The following is a 27,007-nucleotide window of genomic DNA, read 5'->3' as shown; positions in this document are numbered from 1 at the left end:
TGATTCCCCAATAAAAAAATAAAAAATCTAAAAAAAAAAGAACAAAAAAAAAAAGAACTGCTCTAAGGATCATTCTGAACCAAGATGCCAGTCTCCAAAAACAAAAAGAAATGGGAGTCTGCTTCTGGACAGACTGCTTTCAAACCTTGGCTCTGTCACTTACTAGCTGTGTCACCTTGGGCAAGTTATTTAACTGCCCTGGACCTCAGTTTCTTCATCTATAAAATGGAAACAGGTTGTACCTATCTCCCAAGGTTGCTGTGAGGATTAAATGAATCAATATGTCAAGCATTTGGAAAGGTGCCTCATACATAGTAAAAGCTAGATAAATGTTTGCAATTATTTTCTAAACTGTGAAAATTAAAATCACAATACTAAATGGTTTGCAAAATAAACCTAGTTTATTTTCTGGCTGTCTTGAATTAATTAATGCAGTCAGGAACACTTTTAAGAGTAAAAGGAGACACTGTTAAAGCTTACCTCAAAAAACAGGTAACTGGGAATGTTAGGTAACTCTACTTACTCCTTTAACAGGGAATAACAAGACTACCTTTCTTTCAAAGTAGAGAGGAAAAAAATAGAGGTCTCATATTATCAACAAATCAAAATTTACCCTGTTGAAACGCTTGGCTTGAAAAGTGTGGCCATTTGCACAGTAAAGCTTTCTCCAGCGGCGTGCACCTCTGCGGTAGATGGATTCTGAAGAGATTAAAAGTTTAAAAAAGGAGCAAGGATGAATAAAAGTCATTTTATTATAATTAAGTCTGTGACTTTTTTTCATGATATTCATTGCAAGAAAAAAACTATCTTGATAAAAACCTGAAAGTAAAAAAATAAAACATTCATCAAGGGACTAGATGAAAATAAAGCCCACGGAGTATAAATGTTTGAATAACTATTATTGTTCTTCTGTTTTTTCATTTCCCCTTAACTTTTAATTTCGGAAAATTTTAAAGCCCATAGAAGAGTTAAAAGAATAGAACAAATGCCTGCATCCGTCACCAAGATTTACCAATTACTAACATTTTGCCACATTTTGCTTTCCCTTCCTTTTACACAGACACTTTTTTCCTGAATCATTTAAAAGTAAGTTGCAGACATTATAACTCTTCATCCTTAAATACCTAAGTATCTACTGTCTGAGATTAAGGACAGTCCCCCTATTCTACTTAAGCACAATGGCATTACCATGTCTTAGAAAATTAACATTAATTCAGTATTACCTAATATATAGTTCATATGCAAATTTCCCTTTTTGCCTTCCAAGTGTCTTTCATAGTTTTCTTTTTCTCCAGAGGATCCAATCAAGATTCAGACATTTATTTTGATGCTATATCTTTTTTGTCTCTTTAATGTATGCTAAAACATTCACTCTGCCTTATATGTTGTTGTTTGGTTTTAAAGATGTTGACTTTCTAAAAAATGAATGTAGGCAGTTATCTTATGTCCTACATTCTGGATTGGTCTGTTTCATCAGAGTCAGTATTAAGCACTTTAGCAAAAATAATACATAAATGATGTGTATTTCTTATTACATCACATCAAGAGGTACATAAATGTCATATTGTTGACTCCCACTACTGGTGTTCACTCTGTTCAAGGCAGTGATTGCTAGTTTTCTTCATTGTAAAAGTACATTTTCCTTTTTGTAAATACTTTTACAAATGTCTAAGGGACATTTGGTAACAAGAACATTCTCTTCCCCAACAATCTTACATCCAATGGTTTTTATATTAATACTTTTCCTAAACAAACTAAGAGCTTCCACAAAAATTAATTCTAGACTACCTGTGTAATTTTGGTTAAATCAATCATATATATAGTCTATTAGCCATTAATAGTAACATTCCACAGTAATAGTTAATACTGTGAAAAGATTCCATTAGGTTTCTAAACTCATTTTAAAGCAAATGTAACATTGGGTGTACTATTTAGAATTAAAATAGAAAACACCAGTTGAAATGCTCTGAATTATAAATCTTAGTATAATATAAAACTAAACATAGATGCTTTTATTTTAAATTATTTATTGTTAGGAGTAACCAAAGCAGAAAGTTACTGTTCACCTAAAAGAACGTCCTACTCCAGAAGCTTTCATGAACTACAACGTGATATATCTTAAACTTAAATCTGTGAATGTTGCCTAGGTCGTAAAAGGGCCAAGAGACCACATTCATGGTTATCAATTGTCTCCCACGCTCTAGTTTAGTAATATTTATCATCTGGGGAAAGAAATCTCCACCAGCAATTTTTAACAAGGGAAAGTGGGCATGAAATACAGTGAAAAGTTAGGAAATAATATTTTATCTGGGAAGTGTGCTACAGACTCATAATAGATTTGGGGATGGAACTCGGCCAATATCTGCTACAATGGCAAGTCTTTCAAAACTCTGACCATCCAAAGAGAGAATAGCTGCTTCTCCAACAGCTCTGTGATGGCGACCTGCACTGGCTTTAATCCATCTGCCATTGGAACGCCAGCAAAAATAATCCTAGCTGAATCCAAAACTAAATTTTTCACTACTGCTTCAGAGTTCTACCTAATCCTTGTATTTCCCCATCTTCCTATATATTGTATATTGTAGTACATGGCCTCCATTCAACTCTATATACAAACACCCATAGTTCTTTAACTTTTTCTTTTCACCAAGTTGTGTGAAGAGTCATAGAATTAAAAGTGTAGAACTATTTCACTTAATTCAAAGCAAAACATTGACCACAATTCTTTCTAACATCATGGATATGTACAGAAATCATAAATGAAAATGAGTTGCTTAATATCCACAACTATTACACCATATCTCAAAAGCAGTAACTTATGATCATACATGAGTTTGCATGTTTAAATTACATCAAACCAAATAGCTGTATGACTCTTTCAGTTCATTCATTAATGGTAACCACTAGCTTAGAAATGCAAAAGAAAACCCCGTAACAATTCCTGAAGTATTTAGAGGTGAAGTGTCATGTCAGTTACTTTCCCTCAAACAGCACAGCAAAAAAAATAAAATAAAAATAAATCAAGTGTGTTTGTTATGTATACACATGCATGCATATGTGTTGACATATATAGATACAGAGTTAAAGCAAACGGAAAATATTAAAAATTGGTGAATCTAGGCAAAGGATACACAGGTATCTTTGTTTTCAATGTTGTTTCAACTTCATTTTAGGTTTGAAAATTTCCAAAATTAAAACCCAGCAAGATATATAACTTAAAATTAACTTAATTTTCCTTTAAAATACATACTAGACAATTATGTCAGTAATTTGTATTTAAGAACTGTCTGATTTTGATCTGGCAAAAGCAGAGTTTAGGCAGTTGCTAATATATTCTAAATTAGACTAAAACATGGAAAAGAAATCAAATGAATTAAAAGTTCTATTTCTGATTTCCTTTCACTTGTGCTATTATATGATAAATAACTTTATTAAAAGTATATAAACACTCACTATCTTCTCCTGGACAGGGCATTCCAGGACGTTCTGGTACACAAGGAAATACTGAAAGAAAATAAACTAAAATTAATATAGCATATTTAAAACAGGCAAATTAAATAGATTTTAAAACTCAAATATCAAAAAAATTGTCCCAAATTTCAACCTGACCCTCTCTTGACACAAAATATTTACCATATAACAGCGGTTCTCAACCTTCCTAATGCCGCGACCCCTCAATACAGTTCCTCATGTTGTGGTGACCCCCCAACCATAAAATTATTTTCGTTGCTACTCTATAACTGTAATTTTGCTACTGTTACGAATTGTAATGTAAATATTTTTTTGTTTTCCAATGGTCTTAGGCGACCCCTGTGAAAGGGTCGTTCGACCCCCAAAGGGGTCACGACCCACAGGTTGAGAACTGCTGGCATATGATATAGTATTATTTTTTAAAGAGATCCCTTTTACCAAGGCTACCTAAAGGAAGTTTTTATGGAAGTGAACATCCATAAACAATGCATCAGAGGCTCAAATTACTCATTCCAGTCCCTGTTATGTCACTAATTGATTTTTTTGTCTTTAGAGAAATCATTAGGTACTATTTACTTAATCCTTGTTGTAGTGACAAGTTTATTGCAATGAGCAATTAAAATTAAATTATAAAAATGTATATAAATATGAACAGAACCATTATAGTTTTAAAAGGTGTATACTAAACTTAGGAATAAATTAGCACCAGAAACAGTACTCAACTCCAAAATGTAAGTTTTCTTAGGAACTATATATTTATAAACAAGCTAATTCAACCATTTTAATAAAGAGATAGAATATAAAGAAATAGCATGTTTATGAACATCTAGTCAACTATTTGTAGTTTGTGATGTACAAAAGGACATGGTCTCAAAGAGCACAGAGCATGGGAAGCACAGTTCCTAATATAGTTTTAAAAGTTGAAACAAAGCTAACTTCTGAAAACAGAAATGTGATATAGGTACAAAAAGCAATGAAACTTAAAAGGAACTGTTTAATACTATGGAGCAGTCATTTCTTTAAACGTTCATTGTAGTTTTATTCTAGAAAGAGATGACCCCAAAAATGGAAGACTTGTAAAGTTCTGCTAGGCTCTCAAAAAAGTAGATAAGTGATCCCTTGGGAGTCACTATGCCAAATTCTAAAGGTAGACAAAAAATGAAATTGCTATTTTCTAAAAAACATACTGTACAGAAAAATACAGGGAACTATAACAAGGTATTGAAATGATTCTTTCTACTTAGGGAAGGTTTATATCCGTTTCAAGTTTTAAAGAGTTCCCTAGGTCTGGTCTCATAAAGCTCCCAAAAATGTTACATAAAATATTGCCTAAGTATTGCAATTAAATGCAATACATTAAGTGGGTTCTACATGGCATGCAAATTTGAGTGGCAGCATGGTAAAATGAAAAGAATACAGATTAAATGGGAATACCTAGATTTACAACCCAGATCTATACTGTGCAAGTTACGTGATGGATGAGTTTCTGGATGAGTTTCGATTCTTTCTTCTATACTGCTACCCACCTCTCAGGCTTGTGGGCCTTTAACACACTAATGTCTATAATAACTATGTAAATAGTTTCACTGTTAACCCTTCACCCAAAGAGGACATTTAAGATACTTTACCTTTGTAGATCATTATTTGCATTCATTACAAAACTGCATGGGGATGACTTAGGTTCAACTAGGCTTTTGATTCTTAAATTCTATCCTAAACTTTGCTGTGAAACACTGAGCAATGGTCACAATTTAATATCCAAGAAGGCATACACAAATAACAAATTTCCCAAGATTATAAAAAGCTGATTGATTTTATCTTCTCTAGCAATTGAGAAACATGCAAATAAGGGATAGAAATTAAGAAAATGACATCAGGGTTATGTTTTACAATGGTCAAGAGTATAGGCTTATTTTTTATAAAAAAATTGCTCTAGAAGAGTAAGAAATGATTGCTCCTTTACCATGAATCAAGAGTTCAGAATCCTTGTTTAGCTCATAAAGCCTAAAGGCTTCTTCTAACTCCAACTGAGATGATACTGTACACGGGTCTCCTACAAAATATAAAAGTAAAGTAAAGCTCACTTTTTAAGTCCTCTAAAAGTGATGATTACTAAACAATTTCCATTACATAAAATCTTGAAAAATATTACATACATACGTAGAGAAATATCTGACAAGGACAAATCTTTAGATATTTATCTAGACAAGTCTATTCTCTAAAGTAGGCAATATAATTTCCATTTCTATTTCTATAAAATACTATGGGGTTTATAGATACTAAATTTTATACATATAAAACCATAATTCTCAATAATGTATATATTCAAAATATAGCAAACAGAGTCTACCACTGACCATGTTTTACATTGTCACTGCAATATGACTAATGGCCAGGGACAAGCTTTCTGTCACCTGTTTCTTTAACAGAGGAAGTGAAAGTAGTTCCATTGCCACAATATGGTCTGTTAGAGGTCTTTATGGAACCATTTTATCAGATTCTCCCTTCACTTGAGAGCCTGCTCAAGAGATTCACAGAAAGGAAGCAAGGCTAATCAAGTACACTGGACTGAAGAGCCACCCTATTTGAACTGCTTTTAAATATAAATGTATAGTTTTGGTAAACTTACACAGAGAGGGGAAAGGAAGAAACAGCTCGCTTAGTCAACCAGTCAAAGCACTGAGTCATCCTTGGCAATCAATGAGATGACACATCTCTCTGTAGGATGGCATTCCTCAATGAAAGTCATTTTGAACATAGTTGGGGCCTGAGCTGTGTCCTTCACACTGGCATTCTTTTGCTCATTCCTGTGGTTACACCAAATGTTACCACATACCAGATGCCACCAACCTTGTCCAAACCTCAATCACCCTCAGCAGAGAACTCGGTCTACTACTTGAGAGAGAAAATGAAGTCATCTCCTTTCCTGTTGTCTCAGAGAAATGGGTGCCTCTGTTCTTTTCTCTCACTTGGCCACTGAATCCCTGCTTCATGCTACATTCTCTGGAAATTATTCCATTAGTCCTCCTCAGTTTCATTTTCATTTTTGCTTTCCTTCCACAAGCTCTTCTCAGGCAAAGGCATGTTTGAGCCTCCCTTTAAAAAAATCTCTCTCCTACTCAAGTGGTCACTGCATTCATTCAGTAGCCATATATCTCCAGAGTAAATTGTAGGCTGAAACTGAAGGGAGTGGGTGAGAAGAAGAGGAAGAAAAAGGGACAGAGTCCTAGATTTCTGACTTTTTACTTTTGTCCTTTTTAAATCACAGGTTGATAACCTTTTAGACTTTTTAGAAGTAACTTTTTTAATATCAAGAGTGATCCCACCCTGCTTTCTTCACATTCCTATCTTCCATGTATTTCTCAAAACTCTGCTTTCAGGTTTTAGTCCAAACACTACTAAAACAGCTGCTGAAATCAGTGGCATCTTTTCTGTCTTTATTCTAGTTGACTTCGTTGTAGCATGTAACAAAGTTGCCCACTGACTATAAAAACTGTGTCTAGGTTTCTAAAACACCATTTTCTGGGTTTATCAATTTTTCTTCTTAAGTTTTTATTTTGGAAGTTTTCAAACATATTACAAAATCTTGTATCACCTGCATACCCACTCACTTATTCCCCTCCACTGTATCATTTTGAGCAAATCTCTACAACTCTAGATAAAAATTCCTTAATATAATAATCACAATACCATTATATAAACCTATAAAAACTAATAAAAATTCACTATAAAATATCCAAACATAACCATATGCAAAAGAATGAAATTGAGCCTTTATGCTACACCATAAACACAAATTAACTCAAAATACATCAAAGACCTAAATGTAAGAGCTAAAACGATGAAACTCCTGGAAGAAAACACAGGAAGAAAGCTTCAGGACATTGGATTTGGCCTGGATTTCCTGGAGATGATACCAAAAGCACAGGTAAGAAAAAACTGATAAATTAGTATAAATCAAAATTAAAAACATTTGTACATCAAAAGACACTATCAACACAGTGAAAAGACAACCCAAGGGAGAAAATATTTGCAAATCATGTACTTGATAAGGGATTAATAGCCAGAATATATAAAGAATTCCTACAACTCATCAAAAATGATGACGAAAAAATTAAATAAAGAACAAAGGGCATTTCTTTTCCAAAGATATAAAAAGGGCCAATAAGCACATAAAAAGATGTTCAATATCACTAATCATTAGGAAAATGCAAATCAATGTAATACCACTTCGCACCCATAAGGATGGCTATTATTGGGGGAAAAAAAAACAGGGACTACCACATACGCAGAGTTTTAAAAAGGTATCAATTTCTAGATCCTTAACTTCCATATAAACTCCTTTCTAAAAACCATCTGCTTGAGAATATGCCTGGGGTGCTGTGTCCCACCTCACCTTTTCCAAATTTTTCTTTTCCTATTTTATATTTTAAAAATCCCAGACGTATGCTACATGATCTACTTCTATAATACAGAGGGTGCCACAAAAAATGTATACACATTTTAAGACATTTTTTAAATTTTTTAAATTTTTAATTAGTTTCAGGTGTACAAAACAATGCAATAGTTATCCTTTTCACCCCTCACAAAGTGACAACCTCCTTTCCCCATCCACTGCCCTCCCACCCCCGATGTCATGCATATCTAATACAATTCCATTGACTCCATTCCCACACTATACTCCACATCCCATGACTATGTATTAAATTATAGTTGACATATAATATTATTCAACGGCAGCTTCAGATGTACAGTGCAGTGGTCAGGCCTCTACACCGTCCATGAAGTGGTCTCACTAACAAGACATGAGTCCCTCTGGCCCCCTAAAAAATATTTACAACACTATTGATTATATTCTCCAAACTGTCTTTTCTATCCCTGAGGCCATATTGTAGTTACCAATCTATGTTGTCTCGTCCCTTCCCCTTCTCCTTCATCCCCACCTGATCCCCACTAGCAACCCTCAGTTTTTCCTCTGTGTCTCTGAGACTATTTCTGTTTACATTTCTCATTTATTCAGTTTTTTAGATTCCACATATAAGTGAGATCATATGGTATTTGTCTTTCTCTGACTGACTTATTTCACTTAGCATAATGTTCTCTAGGTCTATCCATATCATTGCAAATGATACTATTTCCTTCTTTATAGCTGAGTAATACTCCATTGTATAAATGTACCAAAGTTTCTTAATCCAGTCATCTACCAATGGGCATTTCGATTGTTTCCAAGTCTTGGCTATTGTAAATAGTGCTGCAATGAACACAGGGGTGACATATTTTTTTGAATTAGTGTCTTGGGTTTTTCTGGATAAATACCTAAGAATGGAACTGCTGGGTCATAAGTTAGTTCCAGTTCCAGTTTTTTGAGATACCTCCATACTGATTTCTATAGTGGCTGCACCAGTCTGCAGTTCCACCAACAGTGCACCAGGGTTCCCTTTTCCCCACAACTTCGCCAGCACTTGCTGTTTGTTGATTTATTGATGATAGCCATTCTGACAGGAGTAAGGTAGTCTCTCATTGTGGTTTTAATTTGCATTTCCCTAATGATTAGTAGGGTTGAACATTTTTTCATATGCCTGTTGGCCATCTGTATGTCCTCTTTAGAGAAATGTCTCTTCATATCCTCTGCCCATTTTTTAATTGGGTTGTTTGTTTTTTTGGTGTTGAGTGGCATGAGTGTTTTATAAATTTTGGATATTAACCCCTTATCAGATATATCGTTGACAAATATCTTCTCCCATTCAGAAGGCTTCCTTTTTGTTTTATTTTGGTTTCCTTTGTTGTGAAAAAACTTTTAACTTTGATGTAATCCCATATGTTCATTTTTGCTTTTACTTCTCTTGCCCACGGGGATGTATCAGTAAAAATATTGTTCAGGGTAATGTCTGCAAATTTACTCCCTATATTTTCTTCTAGGAGTTTTATCGTTTCAGGTCTTACATTTAAGTCTTTAATCCATTTTGAATTTGTTCTTGTATATGGCGTAAGGAGGTGGTCCAGTTTCATTTTTTTGCATGTATCAGTCCAATTTTCTCAGCACCATTTATTAAATAGACTATCTTTACCCCAATGTAAATTCTTGCTTCCATTGTCATAGACTGTCTGTATATGCATGGATTTCTGGGCTCTCTATTCTGTTCCATTGATCTATGTGCCTGTTTTTATGCTAGTACTATACTGTTTCCATTACTGTAGCCTTGTAGTATGTTTTGATGTTAAGACAACATCTCTTAAATGTGTATACGTTGCTTGGCACCCCTGAAATGGCACCTCAGGTACAAGTATCCATACAAAGATTTGTACATGATTACCATAGCACTTTTATTTGTAATAGCCCCAAACTGGAAACAACCTCAATGTCCATGAACCGATGAATGTATAACAAATTGTGGTACATCCACACGATAAAATACCACTCAACAATAAAAAGACATAAACTAATACACACAACCCATATATCAATAATTATGCCGAGTAAAAGAAGACCAAAAAAAAAAAAAAAGAGAGTGAGAAAGAGAGAACATGATATATGATTCCATTCCTATAAAACTCTAGAAAATGCAAACTAATCTATAGTGACAGAAAACAGATCAGTGCTTGCCTGGGATGGAGGGAATTACAAAGCACAAGGAAACTTTGGGGGTAAATGGACATGTTCTCTATCTTGCTGTGGTGATGGTTTCTTGGGTGTCAAAACTCATCAGAATCAGACTGTATACTTTTAATACGTATAATTTGTTGCATGTCAATTATACCTCAATAAAGCCATTTTTTAAAAGGAGAAATAAAGACATGAAAAAGCTGAAAGAATTCATCACCAGCAAACCTTCACTATAAGAAATGTTAAAGGGAATTTAACATTTCCCAAGCAGAAGAATAATACATTTCCCAAGAATTTAACATTTCCCAAGCAGAAGAATAATACCAGTTACAGAATGAGAGCTGCTCAGCGGTATTTAGGTATTTTTTTCTTATTGATGTTGATTTTCATTTTAAAATTTTCAGGTTTGAAGCCATAATATTGCTATCTAAGCAACTAAAATAACACTGAATATACATAGATTTAGTCAAAAAGTTTCCCCTTACTGTTTTTTCTGACATGATTACCAAGGTTAGTACATAGAGTTGGGTGATAAAGAAAAGTATGAAGAATGATTTGCTATTTTGGTTCTTAACACACCAGCTAAAATTACACCAGACTACAGATGTTTGGGAAAATATCACACAAGAGAAGTATGTTTCTTACCATCCTAAGTATGGCTTTGACACATATTGGCACTCAATTTCCACATCCCCTCCCCCCCGCCCAAATGAACATATCAGATTTTATAATGCAAGTCAGGAAGAAGTTTAATCTATCAGAGTTCAGAAACACTCTATATTCTTTATGTCAAAGAATGCTTATAGTCACTTTAAATGTCCATGAATCTCACTTATTGAAACCAACAGGACATGAATTAAAGAACTGTATCCAAATAATGCCCTCTCCCACTCTCTGCAAATTACATACATTTTCAATTTTTTCCCTCACTTAGTCTTTTACAGAGTGTAAAAAAAAAATAATTCACATGTGCTACTGGTGAAAGTATAACAAAAGACACAATATTTTTGGAGGTCAGTTTGGTATCATCTATCACCAAGGACACATTTCATTTCGAGGAATTTACCCTACAGATAATACAGTACAGGTGCCAAAAAAATATATGCACAAAGGTATTCTCTGCATCAATATTTTTTACAAACTGCAAACAATCCAAATATCCATCAAAAGGGAATTTGTTAAATAAATTAGGGTACCACCATGTTATATAATACCACACAACATTTAAAGATAAATCTATATCCACTGATACAGAAGTATGTCCACAACACGTTAAGTGAAAAAGCAGGTTAAATAACAGCCTGTACAACATCAGTCTATTTATAAGAAAGAAAAAACTTGTTACCCTGTCCCTTCTAGTTGTATATTCATAGAAAGAGACATCATCAGTTTGTTTATAGAGCTATTTCTGGGGATCTGAGGATTCCCAGTGATATTTTTTTCCTTCGAACAAATCAGTATTTTTGTAAAAAGCATGCACTATTCTTAATAAAAACTTCAATAAGAAACAAAATATCCAAAGGATACTTTATAGAAGAGAAATGACAGAAAAGAAACATGGTTAAATCTAAATCAGGTAATCAGATCCCAAATAAATTAGAAATTTGTAGAATAGAAATTCAGAAAATATTATTAGGTGGTAAATAGAAAGGGGAGTATGATTGTTACAAAATTACTATTCATTCTAAAATCTTTAGTTACATTAAGCAAACCAGTTTTTCCACACACACATATCAAATCAGTAAAACTGGTTTTGAACACAAAGAAAAACGGCGGTGGTCATGAAATCTGTTTAAAGGAATGAAGTAAGCCTATGATCCTTATTTGCTCTAATATAAAATCCCACAATTATATGTTTAGCTTCTAGAATAGTGTTTCTCACAAATCAGAGAATTAAAATTATAGTTGTCTTCCACTGATTCTAGAGAAAATTTTTTCTCCAGATAAGAATGCCTTAATGTCTATATGGCTAAAAATAAAGGTGACAAAATTACAACTGAAAAAATAATTGCAAGGAACTTAAAAATAATTACTACTGTCTAAAATTAAGAAAAGACTGGTATCAAAATTAACCAAGGTAAGAAGGATCACATGGGAATCAACAGACTTTAATGGAAAGTTGAACCTTTTACTTAAATGAGGCAAAGGCTACAGTGTTGTTTCACCCAGAAAATTAGGACACTTGATAGCTACTTAGAGAGAGAGAACTATGGATTGCATTATAAAAAGATATGACTGTTTCATCAGATAATTAATTTAATTTACTGTGTGAATCTGTTAATTAAAATATGCTATTGTTATGAAAAAATAGAATAAACCACAACTTCCAGTGCTTAAACCTTCAATAACAGACATAAAACTACATTGTGGAAAGTCTTGCTACTAGCCTTTTGTACAATTCACGATATTTTTTGTGCATACTATTATGGAATACTGCTTTAGGCACTGGAGGTCTGTGGTGAAAGACAAGATCTCTGCTTTCATGGAGCTTACATTCTACCGTACAAATAAGATACAAAGTGAATGGGGTAAAAGCCTTGGAGGACATGGCATTTCAGTTAACACCTGAATGACAAGAAAGAGACAGCCATGTGACAACCTGGGAACAGAACTCTCCAGGCAAAGATAATACAAAATATAACAGTACCATAACATTTTTTAATGGATTGTCTCTAAACCAATTTCTTTTAATAAAATGAATTATCTAGTAATTCCTATGTGCACTATAGTTTGAAACTCACTGATTGCAAAAACCTTAAATGGCAAATAAATAGGATGAAATGATCAGAACAGGATTAAAATGAAAATAACACTAGTTCACGATAAGATTCAGTTTATTGATGCTAATTATACTCTATGCACTGTGCTTAATTATAGTCTCATTTTCAGGCTAAAGATATACTGTGAGATACCCATACCATTTATAATTAAAAATATGTCAAGTAACCTTGTGATAGGTCAAAAAGTGGTTGAATAGATAAAGATACTCAGTCTTACTCTTAAATAGTACAAAATTTAAAATATCAAGTTAGCATTTCACTTATAGATTTCAAAAAATGTCAAGGGCTCATAATACCTGAGGATGGTGAGGGCAAAAGTGAAGGGATGTTCTCATTCAATGTATTAATAGTTGTACCATAAATTGATTTAACTGTTTTTGACAGCAAATTGTCACTAGCTACCAAATTTATGATGTGCACATTCTGCAAATTTGCTCAACAGAGAGTCCCGTACAATAGCATAAAATTACATACAAAAATGTTCATTATATTCTCCTCATAGTAGTGAAAAACTGGAAATAGTCCAAATGTACATCAATAAGGGATTACATAAATCAATCAATCATGAAATATAATATTTACACTATGGAGTACTATGCAGTGTTAAAAAAAGTGACAATGTAAATCGATATACATTGAAATGAAAAAATATCCAATACACAATGTAAAAAAAATATATTACTTAAAAGTTAGTATATAATTCATTTTTGTGTAAGAAAAAAAGTATGCTTGTTATAATGTACAGAAATAAAAATGTTTGTATATGTATTGAAAATATCTAGAATATATAAGCTGTTATCAGTGGTTTCCTCGCTTAAGACTGGGATTGGTGAGGGAGGAGAAGAGAAAGGGCAAACAAAAGACTTCTTTTTGAATTCCGTACTACAATACTTTTTTTTCCCTCAAACAGTGAACATAGATTAGCAAAACTTTAAAATATGAAAATGGGTTTGAATTTACTTATAGCTTGGAGCTGGGATAATATCTTTCCAGGGCTCTTACATCAGGGAACTTAGAAATGGCCCCAAATATTAAGTTAAATATGATAATGGCATTCCCTACCTAAAATGAAATTCCATTCATATTACAATTAATAGAAAACCATCATAAAAAACTAGTATATTTAGGGTATCTTTTAACTATACTTCAGTGACATTCTATTGTGTAAAATAAAGTCTAATGTGGTTTGCAAAGCCTTCAGGGATCTAGTCCTATGCTTCTCAACCTTTAATATTCATGCAACTCACCTGTAGATCCTGTTAAAATATAGATTCTGATTCAGTAGTCTGTGATGGGGCCTGAGAGTCCCCTATGCAGTAAGTTCCACAGACTACACTTTAAGTTGCAAGGATCCAGGCAAAGCTCATACCTCACCACTCTCCACACCTTAGATTCAGTGAATTATTGCTCTTCCCCACACACCATGTTCTTCGTACCTCTGTGCATTTTTATATCTTATTCTTCATTGTAAACGGTTTCCCCCTCACCTCCTTCAATTCAAAAACTTTTCCTTTTTGTTACAGGGTTAGTTCAAACATCACAGATATTTCAGGCATATGTAGATGCTGCTTCTTTTGTATTCCGAGTCCCCTGTGCATCTGTTTAACTTAGTATTAATACATTTGTTACTCACATGTCCATCTCCTATGAAACCACGACTTTGAGAATAGAAAATACTGATCCTTAGCACTCAGGTATTCAATAAATGTTTCCTGAGTACACGTCAATCAAGTATAGAGCGTCTGCCACCATCTTTGAAATGTTTGTTACAATCACTTTTATTCCGTACACTTTCTTTAAAGTAATATTCAGTAAAAAAAAATACCGTCAAAGTATTGAAAGTCTTTTAAAATATAAGACAACACATTCAAAATTAAAGTAAAATGTTACACTATTTCATGAGATGGTTACTGTTGCTGGAAAAAAAAGTCATGTTAATTTCATTCTATTTTAGAATAGAAAGGGCAAAACAAAGATTGTACTCTTTCAATTTCAATACTTGAGGGAAAATAAGAATGGCATCAAATTTCTAATATACCTTTCCCTCTTAAATTAATTAGGACTTTTTTGTATTTTAAAAACAAATGATAGAATAGTATCTTAAATCAAATGCTTACACAGCAGCCCTCTTTACCACTCACCTTCCTCATCTATCCATTTCATGGTGAAAAGCTGCTCGTTGTCGAAAGAACACATGTCTCGAACCTCACTGCAAAGGCCCTCAAAGGAGATTGAAGGTTCAAAATGTGTTATCATGATATCCCTGAAAAAGAAAGGGAATTTTAAGTTTGACAATGATTAAAACTAATAATGTTCTACACATTACTGAATGCCCAACAATTTGATGGACTTCAGCTATTCTATGTGTGCATCAACATGTGTTGCTTCCAGTAAATCATCTCTGTAAAGTAAAAACATTAAACAATGCTTTACAAAAACAGCGGATTTGTGAGAAACCTTAATTCAGTCCCCCCTCATTCAAGAAGTCCACCCTAAGTGCTCTTACAGATGGTAGTGCCACCTTTGCTTCAATATTAGTTATCAGAAGATCACTTTTGAAAAGCATTGCACTCCAGAGATGAATAGCTCTATTACTGATAAACTTCTGCCTTATATTTAACAGAAAACTGTTCCAATCACTAGTCTCAGGTCTCCCCTCCACAAAAAATCTTCCCTTTGTCCAAGTGATGGATGGTCCTTCAACAATTTGACAAAGATCTGCCATGTCCTCTTCGTCAGCCCTAACTTCTACAGATTAACCACGCATTAGATTGTCAACCATTCTTTGTATGGCATGATTTTTGGATCTCACACTTTCATTTCCACTTTTTCCCAAAAGAATTCCCATTTGCCAAAACTTGTTTTAAAATATGATTCATATTTTAAGGTATATACTCCCAAAACACAAGAATAGACATAAATGTGTAAGCAACTGTATTTAAACAAGTTCACCTAGCAGCTATTCACTATAAAACTTAAAATTGCGACAAAATGTTTTGGAGCAGAAGCCTGGAGTTTCCTCCAAAGAGCTATGATCTAATCACACAGTAGCCAGCCACAGTCATCCTTCAGAAGGTAGGGCAAATAGATAGGAGGATCCTAATTTAACAAACACTTAAATAATGATTTCTATTAGTCAGACTCTGTTCTAAGGGTTTTACAAAATCGATGTTCATGTCTTTCCTGTTTTAACCTCTTCAAATGCCTTTCGCCTCTCATGTATAGAGTAAAATCCCAAGTCCCTAGCAGTCTACAAGGCCCTGTGTTAACTGGCCCTGGCTACCTCCGACCTACCTGTTCTACCATTAGACAGATAAACCGAAGTTTACAGCCTACTACCTACCCCTGCTAGAATGTAAGCTCAGTGAAAGGAGGAACTTTGTCTTGTTCATTACATTACTTGTGGCCAAACGCAATGCCTAACACAGAAGAGGTACTCGAGGTACTCGATAAATATTTGTTGATGAAAGGAAGGAAATGACACTGTTAGGAACAAACATGGGTATTTGGAACGTAGAGCTGAAAATAAGAAATTAAAAACTGTAGTCATCTGTAAAAAAAGTTAAAACTGCAGTCTTAGAGGCTATTGAGGTTAGCAGAAAGCCAAGCATAAAAATTGAATGACCTTTTCTTGATAATCCTTCTCTTCCTAGGCATCTCATCCCTTTCTGCCCCTGCCTCTTAGAACCCTCTTGCCTGGCTTTCGTAAGAGTATGTTTCCCTGGCTCTCTTTCTACTATTCTGAACACTTAAGTCTCCCTTTGTCTTCAATCACAGGACATTCTTTACACTGGCTCTCATATTCATTCTCTGTCTCTCACTCTTTCTCTCTGAAATCTAATTCACATTCAATGTTTTAACTATTATCACTAGGTAGGGGTCTCCTAAATCTGTGATTCCAGCTCTCTATGTGGTATTTAAGACTCTTGATAATCTGACTGTAATAGCTATTCTCAACTTCATCCCATTATTCCCAACACAAATACTCTACTACAGACATCTCATTTACCCCCACACATAAGACCTTATGATCCAAGCTTTAATTCTGATGTTTCCTCAGTTTAAGGCTCAGTTTATGGAGGAAGGTGGTGGTCAATCTTTAACAGGTACTTCAACATCAACTTCCATTAAAAATTTTTCAATCACAAGTCCAATGGTCTATATTTCTAAACCTGTCCAACATGTGTATGTAATGTTCCATCTTTTGTTATTTAACTAATCATATACTGATAAGACATCCTCAACTAAATTGTAAACAACTGGAAGACAAAAATTCTTGAACTTTTTAATATATTCATATAACTATTAACATAATTGGGACTCAAACATTTAACTAAATGTAGAAAAAATACTTTCTAGGAAAAACCAATCTTTCAGAAAATGCACTTTTGACAAGGAAAATCACTGTTTATGTTTCCTTTGCCTGTAAACATTTATAGAATACTTAGTATGTTCCAGGTGTTTAAACAAACTTTATCTTATAGAGTCTTCAAAATAACCACCAAACTAGACATACTAATCCTATTTTACAGATTTAAAAAGCAAAACACTTTCATTCTGGAATATTTGCCACAGTCTCACAATTAGAAAATACAGTATGACTTCAAATCCAAATCTCCTCATGACTCCAGTGGTGGGTGCTGTAATCTGACCCCCACCCCCCAGAATCCCCCATTAGCAGTGAAACATTTATTATACCAACTGCTGGGAGCATTACCAGTAGACAATCCCCAGCTGTCAGTCTCCTTCAGAGATTTGACTCCCCGAGTATGGTCACACCCCCTTCCTAGAGCTGCTCACAGCCAATGACTGATTCAATGTGGGGGTATAAAGGTCCTAGATGTGAGTCTGGAAAGCTCTGAAGTGTCAACTCATCTTCAGAACTCCCTGGAGGGTCCACTGAGGTTTCTGTTGAGACTTCAGGGCATCTTGATGTTTTCCTGCCTAAGCCTGCCTCCTTCCCTTCCCTTCCATAGCTGTCCATCCCAAGAGCACTCCTGAATAAGCCTGCTGCATGCTAATGTGAGATGCTCCTTTCCACAGCAGCACCAACCCAATGCATGGCTATTATCAGATGGTATTTTTTGACAAAAAACAATGGATACAAACAGTCAATCTCCCTTTTAAGAGACTGGCTGATGATAAATGTAATCCTTGTTTTGGAGATTAAATTAGTCTACTTTAGTACATGAAGCTAATTAATTTTTTTAATTGTCCTGAGAAAATACATCGCCAGGATGTATAAATTATACATATTTTAAGTCTGTCTCACTGGACTAAGTGTAAAATCCATGAGAAGAGGCACTCTGTTTTGCTCATTGCTGTATCACCAATACCTGAAGCAGTACCTGGCCCAGAGTGGACATTCTGTTAGTAAATTAGGTGAATGGAGGTGTCACATGTTGGACTCTAAAGACAGCATGGGAAATGTAAAAAATAACAAGCATTTCAGAAAGGAGGAATGGCATATAAGAGGCAGCCACAGTATAATGGTTAAGACCATGAGAGTTAAAGCTGAGATGCTTCGGTTTGAATACAGGCTCCATCACTCATCAGCTATATAACCTTAGGTGAGTTACTTAACTTCTGTGTGGCTCAATTTCCTCATCTATAAAATAGGAATAATAATATCTCATGTGGTATTACAAGAATTTAATGGATTAGGTGAATTAACACTTAGAATAGTGTCTAGCTCTAGCATGTAACACACTCAATATGTGTTCAATAAATTTTTAAAACATTATATATTCATATAACACTTTAAACAGAAGTGAAACCTCATTACAGAGATAAAAATAATCCAACCTTCTAAAAGCAACACACAGATGCTTCTGGTTTAAGGAATGCACGTCTACATCTTTTCATCCTAGGGGCCCACTGAAATGACAAATTATCAAAGTCTTAGAAAACAAAAAAGGTACCAGCAGCAGACCAGAAAGTATGGTCTTAGATGATTGAAAAGTAAGAAAGTCTTAGACGATTGAAAACAGATGGGTTAAAATTGACCCAGAAAACATACCAGCCCCAAACAAAAAAATTTAAGAGGAACCTTTTAAAAAGAGAAGTTTTATTGACACAAGATTACTTTTCCTTCTCTAAATATCTAATCACACTACTTGGATCCTCAAGTACATTAACACTTACATAAGCATGCGATATAAAAGCTTTTTAAAATCACTTTAAAGTTATGAGTTAAAGAATAAATAATGTTATAAACCTTTACAATGTAAAAATTACTAAGAAAAAAATCAAGATGTGGAGAAAATAAAAGTGTAAATTCAAAAATGTTTCTTTTCCTAGTGAAGAGTCAATACTCTATCTAAAATTAATAATTTAAAAATAAAAACACGGAACAAAAACAAAAAAACCCGAAAAAAAAATGGCAAAGGACTTAGACATTTCTCCAAAGATGATATACAAATGGCCAACAAGCTTATGAAAAGATGTTCAACATCCCTAATCATTAGGAAAATGCAAACCAAGACCATAATAAAATATCACCTAATACCCATTAGGATGGCTACTATCAAACAAAAACAAAAACAAAAAACAGAATACAAGTGTTGACAAGGATGTGGAGAAAGAGGAGCCTTGTGCACTGTTGGTGGGGATGTAAAAATAGAATTTCCATATGATCCAGCAAGTCCACTTCTGGGTATATATCCAAAAGAACTGAAAGCAAAGACTCCAATGGATATTTGGACATCCATGTTCATGGCAGCATTATTCACAATAACCAAAAGGTGGAAGCGATCCAAGTGTCCAGCAAAGATGAATGGATAAACAAAATGTGATATATGAATACAAAGGATTATTCAGCTTTAAAAAGTAAGGAAATTCTGACACATGCTCCACCATGGAATGAAGCTTGAAGACATGCTAAGTGAAAAAGGCCAGTCAAAAAAGACAAACACAATGTGATTCCACTTACATAAGGTATCTAGAGTAGTCAAATTCTTAGAAACAGAAAGTAGAATAGTAGTTGCCAGGTGTTTGGGGGAGGGGGAACGGGGAGTTGTTCAATAGGTATAGAGTTTCAGTTTTGCAAAATGCAAAGTTTCGGAGTTTCGTTGCACAACAATATGAACAATATGAATGCAGTTAACACTACTGAAGTGTACACTTTAAAATGGTTAGGACAGTAAGTAAATTTAATAGTTTTGTTTTTATCACAATTATAAAGAAAAAAGAAAAGCAGGAGAAGGTGTTTTATTGAAATTATATGTTTAACCACAGAGAAGTAAAAATAGTCAGGAGAGGAGGCAATGAAGAAGTGCTAAATCTCTCATCTTTCATATTGATCAAAACAAAACAAAATTTTAAAGTAGTTAACTCTGTGGTAGAACTGAGGGTTGGGGTAAGACTAGAGATGGAAAGATGTACTCTGTACTTGGACCCTTCTGAATGGTATAGATTATTATTAATTTTTCTACCATGTAAAGGTTATGGTTGTAAAATTTACTCTCTAATAAAATATAAAAGAAATTCTGAATGACTTCCATAAATAAAATTGTTTTAAGTATTTAAAATTTTTATTAAAAAGAAATAAAAACAGAAAACAGTTCTTTCTTCTAATGGCATTAAGAGAATCTGCTTATCTTAAATCAATTTTTCTTTCAAAATACCCTAGAGGTTACTGGTAGGAGGGGGTAAGGGTTGGGAGAAATGTATCTCAGAATTAAATCAGAAGAGAAAAAAAGGCTCCCACAGACTTGCTCTGACAAAGAACAAATGTGACATTATCATTTTTTAATGCAAGGGGAAAAAGATTAGTATGATCAGACATCCTCAAACTATGACTTCTTTATTAAGGTCTGCATGGAGTTAAAATTAACGCATATGTAAGCATGTCTATAAACAATAGGGATTTTTCAGAAATCTTATTTTCCCAGAGCTAAAAAATATTTATCAGAACATATAAATATTTTTTAAACATCTATGTAATCCATAAACAACGTAAGTACATACTTCTTAAAAGAGACTCAATGAAGGAGTCATGCTTTATCAACTGCCACTCCTTAAGTTCCAGGAACTAAAACATTTAAGGGAGTTTTATATAAACACTTCTCAAAGTAATTGGGAAAGCACCATGTTGACACACTCCACAATCCCCCAATCCTAATTATAGTACCAGAGCTAAAAATGAGCTGCAAAATAAAGATATTACATTTTAAAGGTACAAAACAAATAATGCATGAAAGATTTCTTTTCTGGTTTTAACTTCACTGTTAGCATAAATTACCTTACCACTGTCTTCAACAGACTATAGTCAGCTTCAACACAAAGATTCCCAAAATGACAAATTTAGATATAGTTTTAACTGGATTTTATTTTTAAAAAGGGGAAAACAGCATTTTTAGTTTTGTTATTGGGCTTCAGAAGACAAACTGCTTTAAGCATTCATTGTGTGACAATGTTCTAGAATACAGAATCTAAAGTTTTTCCTTAGGACTAATTGCTTTTAGAAATAAACCTGAAAAGGAACTACATTCAGTCCTTCTGTTATCTTAACATAACCTTTTCTTCTAAATTAAATGTGTAATCAGAAAATAATTTTTTATTTGTTATCACCAATATAGTACAACAGATTTAGGAAGGATTATCCATGGATGGTAAAACCACTGGGTGAAGGGCCGGCCAGGTGGCGCGTTGGTTAAGAGTTGGCTTGGGACACCAGCTCTGAGCAGCAGGGTCCCGGTTCGGATCCCACATGAGGGCCAGTGACACTGCCCTCTACAACTAAGATGGTGAACAACAGCTCGACCTGGAGCTGAGAGCTGCCATGAGTTGCCAGCGACAGTGTAGGCTGCAGCACCTGCTGCATTGGGCTGCCGTAAGCTACCATGAGTGGCTGGCAGCCAGCGTGAGCTGCCGTGAGCCGCTGTGAGTGGCCGTCCAATGGCCAGCGAGCAATCTGCCCCACCCGGGAAGAGCGCAATGATAATACCAACATGGGCCAGTGAAGCGACGTCCTCTACAACTAGACTGAAGAACAAAAGGACAGCAACTTGTCTGTTCCCCTCCCCCAATACCCCAAAAAAACCTTTAAAAAAACAACAAAAAAAATTCACTGGGTGAAAGGTTTTGGAGGAATAGAATATTCATACATTCTCAAAGTATCACCCCTCAAATTAAATATTATAAAAAGTCATAAAGTAACTTCCATTTTTTAATAATCAAGGAGATAGAAAATTGACTCAAAAAGAATAACAAATATAAATCTGACAATAAAACAAAAAATAATCTTAAAAAGCCCCATTAATATATTAGGTTGTTGGAAAAGTCATGATGCATTTTTGCAACGAAGAACAGAAAAAATACATCATGACTTTTCCGACAACCCAACAGTAAGAAGGAAAAGAAAAATTTCCCTGTAGGATAAGATTCAGCTTTGTATTGTGGCTTACTAAGCCCCAATGTTATCATCCATAAAATGGAGATAATGATATCTACCTCTGAATACTATTGTGAAGATTAAATAAAAATAAGTGCCAAACACTTATCACAATTCTTGCAACATGTGGGTACATTATAAAGTTAGTTTCTATGCTCTTTAACATACTTCAAAAGGAGAAAGAAGACGGAGTACCTTTGAAAATAATTTATGAAATGTTTCTAACTGTTGATCATATTTCATTAAAAAATCGATTACAGCTAAAATTCAACACTGCAAAACTTAGTCAAATGATTAAGAAAAATAAATGAACTATATAGAAGAGGCAAAACTGTTATTTGAAGATGTCATTATGTACTTAAAAATTCTAAGACAATTACTAAGAAGTTATTAGAACTAGAAAGGTGGCCAGTTCAACTGAAACATACAAAAATAGATGGTATATAATAAGCCTATGAGAATAAAAGATCCCATTTATAAAAGCAACAGATTTATAAAATATCTTAGAATAAACTTAACAGGAAATGTGTAAGACCTATGGGACAGGAACCTTACTGAAAAAAATGAAAAAAATTAATAAGTAGGTATTATACCATATACTTGTAAGGCAAGGCTCATTATTATAAAACTATCAGTTCTCAAATTAATCTATCAATTCAATGTAATTTCAAATCAAAATGCAAATAAGATTTCTTTTTTGAGCCTACAAAAACCTTAAAAAATTCACCTACAAGAGAAAATATACATACAACAATAGCCAAGAAAAAGTGGAAATAGAAAGTTAATGAAATGGGCCTTCCCATAACATACATCAAATTTAACCATAATGTTACATAATTAAACAAATGATGTTATATGTAAAAATAGATTTCTCTCCAGAAAGCAATGGGAAAAAAAAGAAAGTACTTAAGCACATCTGAGAAATTCAGTATATAACAAAATTCTTTTCAACCTATTCAATATTGGTATCCTTAGAATACATTTTGAAAAAAATTAAGTTGTATCAATACCCCACAAATAACTAAACCCCCAAATGCCAGGTTTATTGAAAATATGATCATTTAAAAGGCTGCACAGGGCGGCCGAGTGCTGCATTGGTTAAGAGCTGGCTTGGGACGCCGGAGGGCCCCAGTTCGGATCCCATATGTGAGGGCCGATGACGCTGCCCTCTACAGCTAAGGTGCTGAACAACAGCTCAGCCTGGAGCTGGGCTGCTGTGAGTCGCCGGCGATGGTAGGCTGCAGACCCTGTGGCAGTGGGTTGCCATGGGCTACCGTGTGCAGCCAGCAGCCAGCGTGAGCGGCCAGCAGCCACCGTGATCGGCCGTTCAGAAGCCGACGACTGATCTGCCTCGCCAGGGAAGAGCGCAATGATGGTGCCAACTTGGGCCAGTGAAGCAACGTCCTCCACAACTAGACTGAAGAACAAAAGGACAGCAACTTGTGTTTCCCTTCCCCCAATTCCCCAGCGCTGTTCCCATCCCCCAATTCCCCAATAAAAATCTTTAAAAAAAAAAAAAAGAAAAAGGTAGATCGCTCTATCTATATGTATGTATCTATCTATTTATCTGTCTATCCTGACATGGAAAGATGACCAAGAATGAAAAAATTCAAGTTGCAGAAACATGTGTAAAAATATGAACTCATTTATTGGAAAAATAAAATGGTGTGTCTGTGTGTATGTATATATACATATCTATACTTACACTGATATGATGTGGAATATCCCAAACTATTAAAAGTGGCTACCTCTAAGAGGTGTGGGTGAGAGGCTATAGGGAGGGAGAACTTTCTGCTTTATGTATGTCTATATTTAAAATTTTTAGCGTTAGTGCCTTGCCCTGTGATCTGTATTAGTCCACTGGTGGCATTTTCGTTTCTATCATCCTTCTCACCCACGTTCCTACATAGGTTTGCTGTCATGTATAGTGCTTGGGACATAGAGCCAGCACACAATGACTGTTAGTTAATTCTGGACACTTCCACCTGGATGCCCCCAAAACACCTTGAGCTCAAAATTCAGTTATTTGTTCCAGGTAATCAATTACCTTCTCCCACACGTCTTCCTTCTATTATATATCCCCTAGTCTCTTTCAAATAAGAAACCTATGAGTTGTCAGACACCACCCCCCTTCCCCATAGGCAATCAGTCTATAATTCATCGCCACTGAAGCCATAGCCTCTCTTCTCTCCGCCCCATAATCTCTCACCTGGACTACTTCCAAAGCCTCCGAATTGGTCACATCCATCACCAGTTCAACTCCTACACTGGTTCCAAAAGCGATCTTTCTGAAATGAAAACCTGTCTCTCTCTCTCTTAAAACCTTCACCAAAGAAAAAGTCTGAAGCAAGGTCTTCACGAACTAGCGCCTGTGAGCCTTCTTATTGCTTCACTTCTCCTTAGTGCCCAATTCATACTTTGTGTCCTAATAAGGAATGCATATGGGTCTAAACAACTAAACTGATTTTAATTCCCCAAACAGAACATGCAGTTGGGCAATGCCTGGAATTATGCCCCACCCAACATCACCCCCATCAGCAAACCTACTTATCCTTTAAAAGCCTCAAACATTTCATCCACTAGGAAGGCTTCCCTCCCCCAGACTGCTCCCCAGTATCCACCCCTGTAGTGACACCTCCACACATACCCCTACCTTTATTAACTCTTCCATGTCTTTCCTCCTACAGGTCTCTTAATTCCTCAAGGGCAGAGCCTTGTATTAATCCACCTCCACACCCTCTGTACCCACCCCAGCACCAGGTGCCTGGCTTGTAGTAGATGTTCAACAATGTTTATCAAACTGAGTTTAAACACACTTAAGTAATATGTGAAACCCTAGGCAAGACTGAATTTTGAAAATTCATGTTTTAATTAGGCTCATTTCAATCATAAAAAAAGAGACACTCAAGTTATCTTAAAAAGCGAGCTGGGAGTTGTATTAGAAAGCCATCATGGACCTCCAGGGGGAATCTTTCTGCAGAGCTACTTCTTTCTCCCCTGCTTCCTCAGACCTTCTATTTGTCCACTGGCCTCACCAGCCTCTCCCTCAACTCCTCAGCCTCAGTCCTCACGGTTAGGAAGCAATTTATCTCCATATTATCTAATTCAAATTTCTGAGAGCGCTGTTATCTAATTCAAATTTCTGAGAACGCTGTTTTGGTTTTGATTTTGAGCACCCGGACACGAAGGCCTTTCTCTCCACTAAAGCTATGGTTAGGTGCTATGCCAGAGGCAGGACCAATAACTAACATTCCCCCCCAGTCCTCAACTCAATATGCTATTTTTATTTCCTTAGATCCATTACTAGAGTATATCGCTAAAATTATTTTGCAATGCTCTTAGAAACAAGTCTTGCCAAGACTTGTTAACAGTGGGAAAAAAAAAAAAACCCTGCCTATTTCTTCACCGAACCTGCTATACATTCCAAATGTGCAGGAGTTAACAATGTTTTTATTTGTATGTGTGCAAAGAATCCTCTGGATTGTTGTAATTTCTCAACAGCAGTGGTTTAAAGAGCATTTTTTACAAGTGTTTTGCAAAATTTCCCATACTTATCATGTAAAGAAATGAGTGGCTGAGACATTTCCCTGTTAAATTCTATCCCATAATATCAAGCAACTTTATATAAGGATAATCACATACAAATGGCAATCTATCACTAACCAACAAAACCTGTTTCTCTTCCTCAACGCTAACACCACTAGGTAATGATTGAAGAAGGAAGGCCTCTCACTGACAAGCTACCGTGGCGAGGAAAGGGGTGCAGGCTGTGACACAAGCATTCTTAGACAGTCATCAATAAAATCAGGTCCTCAGTGCTATTAACCTCCTACTAAACAACTCGAAAAAAAATCCAATTAAATGTCTGCTATATCTAGAGAGACATCACATTTGCAATAAAAACAAATTTAACAGAAATATCTTTGTTACACATCTTTGAATGTTACACATTCAAATACACATCTTTGAAAGGAGAGGGCAATTTATTCACTAAAAAATGCTGCTATTCCGAGGTTCAACATTCACTGGAAAGAAATACTGTTAGAAGCGTATAAGGAGAAAGCTCTCTGATAATGGCCATTCAGAAGAGCTAAGGAAAAGAAACTTTTTCCAATGCAGATTGTGCTTACATTACTTGATATAAAGGAAGGATTTTCTATTTTAAAATCAGGTAGGTGTTCCAGTTAGCCAACCTGTTTATTACCTGTCCTCACTGGTGACTCATTTTAGTTTCATCTGTAGTAATGAGCAGCTGACTGTGTAATATCATAACCATCAGTTTAGACTATTGTTAATAAACATATAATCTTAACAGATCTAATTTCAGAGGGCAGAAATTGGTACAATTTAGAGTGCTGATGTTGTCTTTAAATGAGAAATGAACGCACTATTAAAAAGCTTTCATTGAATTAAAAGCACTAAAGAGCAAGGGGTTCTTTCATTCCTTAGCAAAAATTCATAGGTTTTAAAAAAACAAAGAAAATGTTAACTTTAATGTCTTGGAGAAATTTTATTCAAGCACTAAAAGGGTTATTAGCTCCTTATTCTTTTTTTAAATAATTGGGAGTAATAAGCCAAGAAAATATGATAATACAGTTCCTGAAATATAGCAGACTTTGATTTCTTTCCAAAGGAGAAGCTTACAATGATTTTAATTTACTAATTAGGCCTATTTACATTTGTCAAACTAATAAAAATGGGGGGGAAAGGAAGAGGCACTAGTTTCTTCGTCTTTCATGGTTGGAATCATTGGAAACT

General features: G+C 34.8%; 1 protein-coding gene across 4 annotated transcripts in view; it reads right to left on the bottom strand.

Moving 5' to 3' along the window:
- PRKCI (protein kinase C iota) overlaps window positions 1-27,007 on the bottom strand; it is a 59,776-nt gene that overhangs the window by 30,446 nt on the left and 2,323 nt on the right. Inside the window, exons 1-5 of one of the 4 annotated variants that reach the window (XM_019643980.1) lie at window positions 24,903-24,948; window positions 14,997-15,118; window positions 5,435-5,524; window positions 3,454-3,504; window positions 614-699 (exon numbers count right to left, since the gene is read on the bottom strand). In XM_019643980.1, the coding sequence (XP_019499525.1) occupies window positions 614-699; window positions 3,454-3,504; window positions 5,435-5,524; window positions 14,997-15,111 (342 nt within the window). In that variant the 5' untranslated portion in view covers window positions 15,112-15,118; window positions 24,903-24,948. Of the gene's footprint in view, window positions 1-613; window positions 700-3,453; window positions 3,505-5,434; window positions 5,525-14,996; window positions 15,119-18,660; window positions 18,684-24,458; window positions 24,644-24,902; window positions 24,949-27,007 lie in introns of those variants that run through there. The other 3 variants (XM_019643979.1, XM_019643982.1, XM_019643978.1) reach the window with 3 other exon arrangements.

This window comes from Hipposideros armiger, unplaced genomic scaffold (genome assembly GCF_001890085.2).
Source record: "Hipposideros armiger isolate ML-2016 unplaced genomic scaffold, ASM189008v1 scaffold_83, whole genome shotgun sequence".
NCBI classification, from domain to species: Eukaryota; Metazoa; Chordata; class Mammalia; order Chiroptera; family Hipposideridae; genus Hipposideros; species Hipposideros armiger.
Note: the sequence above shows the minus strand (reverse complement) of the source record. Positions and strands in the feature narration are given on the sequence as shown.